The 5,000-nt window shown below is 39.5% G+C and overlaps 1 protein-coding gene across 1 annotated transcript in view; it reads left to right on the plus strand.

The window, feature by feature from the left end:
* LOC113814176 (solute carrier family 2, facilitated glucose transporter member 8) overlaps positions 1–5,000 on the plus strand; it is a 27,988-nt gene that overhangs the window by 19,614 nt on the left and 3,374 nt on the right. Inside the window, exon 4 of the mRNA XM_070121833.1 lies at positions 1–208. This exon is cut by the window's left edge and continues 1 nt beyond it. Within this exon, the coding sequence (XP_069977934.1) occupies positions 1–208 (208 nt within the window). The remainder of the gene's footprint in view (positions 209–5,000) is intronic.

Below are 5,000 nucleotides of genomic sequence, written 5' to 3' on the forward strand. Positions count from 1 at the left end.
ATCCATGATCGCCGTGGGCGCCCTGGCGAGCAGCGCAGTGGCGAGCCGCGTGATGGACGCCGTGGGGCGGCGCGCGACCCTCCTGGCGACGGCGCCCCTGATGGTGGCGGGCTGGCTCGCGGTCGCCCTCGCGCCCCACGTCGCGGCCCTCATCGCCGGGCGGGCGCTCGGGGGCGTCGCCATGGGGCTGATCTACACGACGGGGCAGGTGAGGCCAGAGGGAGGGAGAGTGAGTGAGTGTGAGTAACAGAAACAGAGAGAGATAAAAGACACATGTAGAGAGGGAGAGTAAGAAAGAATAAGAAAGCAAGAGTTATGGGCAGAGAGAGAGACAGACAGACAGACAGGCAGGGACAGACATAGATAGACAACAAGACCAAAACAAACAAAAACACACACGCAAAGGTGAAGAGAAAGAGAAAATGAGAGAGCAAGAGGAACGGACAGAGAAAGAGAGAGAGGCAAACAGTAAACACACGTGTGTTTACACGTGTTGATGGCACAGGTGGATGAAAACAAACACTGTAAATTATTACCATCATATTTGTGTGAGAGCAAGTGCTATGATGACCATCTTGTATTTGGATCTGATGTTTGGGGAGAAAAGGTCACTTGGGTTGACAAAAGTTTTCTTATTGTTCTGCTTGTGACAACGTGAGAGAGAGAGACTGTGTGTGAGAGAGTGAGTGAGAGAGAGAGAGAGAGAGAGAGAGAGAGAGAGAGACAGAGAGAGAGAGAGAAAGAGAGAGAGCGAGAGAGAGAGGAGAAGAGGAAGGAGAGGGGAGAGGGAGAGGAGAGGAGAGGAGGAGGGAGAGAGAGAGAGAGAGAGGAGAGAGGGAAGAGGGAGGGAGGGAGAGAGAGAGAGAGAGAGAGAGAGAGAGAGAGAGAGAGAGAGAGAGAGAGAGAGAGAGAGAGAGAGAGAGAGAAGAGAGGAGAAAGACAGTGGGAGAGGTGTAGACAGACAGACAAGTGGAAAAGACAAACAAAACAAGGCATAACTAAGACGTACGGAGAGAGAGAGGGAATAGAGAAGAGGGTGGAATGTCCAAGAAGTCTTACACAATAAAAGCAGAAGAAAAGAGAGAGGAAACAGAGGGAGAGATAGGGATGAGGAGAGAGCACGGACAGAGATGTCAGCCGATAAGAAAAAAAACAAGTAGAGAGATAGAGATGGAGAGAGAAAGAAAGAGAGAGAGAAAAAGAAAGAAAGAGAGAGAGAGACAGAAAGAAAGAAAAAAGAAAGAAAGAGAGAGAGAGACAGAAAGAAAGAAAGAAAAAAGAAAGAAAGAGAAAGTGAGAGAAGGCGAGAGAAAGCGAAAGAAAGCGAGAGCTATGACGACAGAGAAGGAAAGCGCGCGACAAACAATCCTTTCCGTCCCTCGTGTCACACTGACAACCATCACTTCCCCCCCAAAAAATCTCTTCCGTCGTCTTCCATCGTCCGATTCCGCTGACCTTTTCGTCCCAACTATTTAACCGTGGCTTCGTTGCACTGACTTCCACGCTGCCGGAGCCTTCTTGTCGAGATCGGATCCTCACCCTTATTAGCATATTGCCCCGCCTCGTCACTTTAATCCTCAAAAAAGAGTCTTTCTTTTCAGCAGAGCCTTGACTCACGCTTCCCCGATGGGATTCGTTGCTTGCGCCCGCTGCGATTAGCATATTCATACCCCCGCCATGTTTCTCTCTTTTATTATTTGGAGGTTCATAAAATTTCTCATTTGCATATTACCCCGATGCCAAAAAAAGAAAAAGAAAAAAAAAGGATCATGTTTAAAGTGGATGCTATCAGTGTGCTCATTTGAAATGCCGCTCTCATTATCGAGTCTAACGGTTTATTACGGTGCAATAAAGTGTTGTGGACGGATATAATGGCGCGCATTTGTATATGCACAGAGGTTGTTTATTCCATTTTTATTCTCTGAAACAGCCATTTAATGTCCATTAATAACCAATGAATACTTGTCACACATAATCTTTTAGGCTATTGGATGAGAGCAAAATGTTTTATATTCATGGTCCTTAACATGTTTCCATATTGATTTCTCGATCACCTGCACGACACGAAAGTCTATTCGAAAAGGACTTTAATTATCACCCTTTGTTCCTCATTAAATACGGTATTCAAAAGAAGTGCGAGTAATAGTAGTCAAAAATAATTCCGTTTTTTCATATTATTTTCATTGTTGTTTTCTTTCGTTCATTAGACTAAAGTAACCCGTTTTGTATGTACCCGTATATACGAACATACTGCGACAATGTGTGTTATTTATGCGAAGTGTACTATTTTCCTCTTTATTTATTTATCTATCAGTCTATCTAAATGCCTGCTTGTCTATCTATCTATTTATTCATATATTTCTCTATCTGTCTGCCTGCTTGTCAATCAATCTCTTTATCTAACTAAAAGCTACAAACTCATCTATCTCTTTATCTATCTTATCTATCTACATAACTACCTATTTATCTATCTGCCCATTTGTATGTACATATATAATGTAATATAAGTTTTTCATGTTGTATGTGTGTATGTATCCACATATGTATGTATGTCTGCAAATAGGCAAGTATGTATGTATGTAGTATATGTATGCATACACTATGTATGTATGTATATATGTATGTATGTATATATGTATATTATGTATGTATGTATGTATGTATGTATGCGTGTATGTATTTATGTATGTATGTGTACCTGTATATCTGCATCATGCATTTATATTGCGTCCTTATGGTGATTTCATTTGATTCGTATTCCGCGTCACCTAAACATCAGCGTTGACCCAAACGTCATGAAGATTTGACTCTACATCACTTGGATATATATCCCTGAAAGGTATTCAATTAGGCTGCAACAATCAACTCTGAATTCCAAATAAGCGTTAAATTGCAGCCAATGGAATTCTTGTTTACATAATTTGTTGTCAAACCGATGATTCGGCTCCACATTTTGGCCCTCGAGTCGCTGGCTTTGTTTATATTGTTGTTGAAGATACACAAGATTTGATTAGACTCCTTGTTATATAAATGTTGAGAGAGAGAGAGAGAGAGAGAGAGAGAGAGAGAGAGAGAGAGAGAGAGAGAGAGAGAGAGAGAGAGAGAGAGAGAGAGAGAGAGAGAGAGAGAGAGCGAGAGAGAGCGAGAGCGAGAGAGAGTGAATATGTGTATGCGTGCGTGTATGAGCGTGTTAGTGTGTGTGGGTGTGTGTGTGTGTGAGAGAGAGAGAGAGAGAGAGAGAGAGAGAGAGAGAGAGAGAGAGAGAGAGAGAGAGAGAGAGAGAGAGAGAGAAAGACAGAGAGAGAGTACATATGAATAGATAGATAGTGAGATGTGTATATGTATATTGAATGTGTGTGTGTTTGTATTTGCGTCTTTGTTGTATACAATAAGAATAAGAACTGGAAAAGTCTCCCCTGATAAAATAATAATAAACATCAAAATAGTCAATTGAAATATCATCTATGATAGATTCCAAAAGCTATATTCTTACAGTAAGAAAAAGAAATATCTGAACTGAACAAGAATCAAGTCAAACGAATATGTTATGATGAATCCACAAACAAATTTAACGTATCCATGTAACATAATAACCAATATCATATCACATTAACCTTGCAGCGTTTCGGGGCAATGAAACCCCACACGCTGAAGTGATTTTGACTAACATGGCGGCGTTACAGTTCCACGAGCGTAAAATTAAATCCGTCCCGTCTGGCTTGCTTGTAATCCCCTTGTATCTCATTAATCCGAGCTCATGTTCTGTACTCAGTCGCTGTAAAATGTGAGCCCATCACTTAGCTCTTTGGATTTGATATTTAATCTATTTGGGTTTTTGCAGATGGATAAGTAAATTGATAAACAAGAATGGGATGAATGCGTGATAAACTGATAATAACAAAGGAATGGGATGAATGCGTGATAAAATAATAACAAAGGAATGGGATGAATGCGTGGTAAACAAACAATAACAAAGGAATGGGATGAATGCGTGATAAACAGCCAATAACAAAGGAATGGGATGAATGCGTGATAAACAAACGATAACAAAGGAATAGAATGAATGCGTGATAAACAGACAATAACAAAGGAATGGGATGAATGCGTGATAAACAGACAATAACAAAGGAATGGGATGAATGCGTGATAGACAGACAATAACAAAGGAATGGGATGAATGCGTGATAAACAAACGATAACAAAAGAATAGAATGAATGCGTGATAAACAGACAATAACAAAGGAATGGGATGAATGCGTGAACTGATATATATATTCAAGAGATTATATCACAATAAGACAAATGACGTATTTTTAGATAAAGAAGAAAACTGATATAAAATGAAATTGAAAAATAAAAGTAGATGAACTGATAAATTGATAAATGAATAATAATAGATAAATGCAAATAAAGGGGTTGGCAGATACATACAGATAGGATGACTTTTGTTAAATTATATGGTTTGATGGATAATTCTAATCGCTTGTTAATAATGAGTCTCAGAATTAAGTGTTTTTTCAGGATAATGGAACGACGAGAGACAAGGGCAAGAGAAGGATAAAAAAAAAAAACGCAAAATAGGAGTAGAGCAGAAAAGATGATGGGAAGAATGAAAACTTATTAAAGGAGATATAATGAGTAATGAAGAAACTTATGAAATGTTGACAAACAGGGTGAGAAGGAAGAAAAACATGGGAAGAGAGAGAGAAAAAAAGAAATTATGGAACTTCAGCGTAAAATTTGATAATTCAGTCCATGAAACTTCAAAGGCACACAGCTCGCACTTGGAAAGAGTCTGGGGCCTTAATTATAGATTTTTATAAGCAAGAAACTTTTTTTTTTTTTTTTTTTTTTTTTACTGCAGTAAAGCGATGCTTCAGAATCTCAATTTGTCTAAGCAGAGCGAAATTCATGATAAATATATTAAATAACAGTAAGATATATGTATAACTAGCATTATGATATATCTTGGGAATATATCACCATGATAGCTCGCCCTC

This window comes from Penaeus vannamei, chromosome 5 (genome assembly GCF_042767895.1).
Source record: "Penaeus vannamei isolate JL-2024 chromosome 5, ASM4276789v1, whole genome shotgun sequence".
NCBI lineage: Eukaryota > Metazoa > Arthropoda > Malacostraca > Decapoda > Penaeidae > Penaeus > Penaeus vannamei.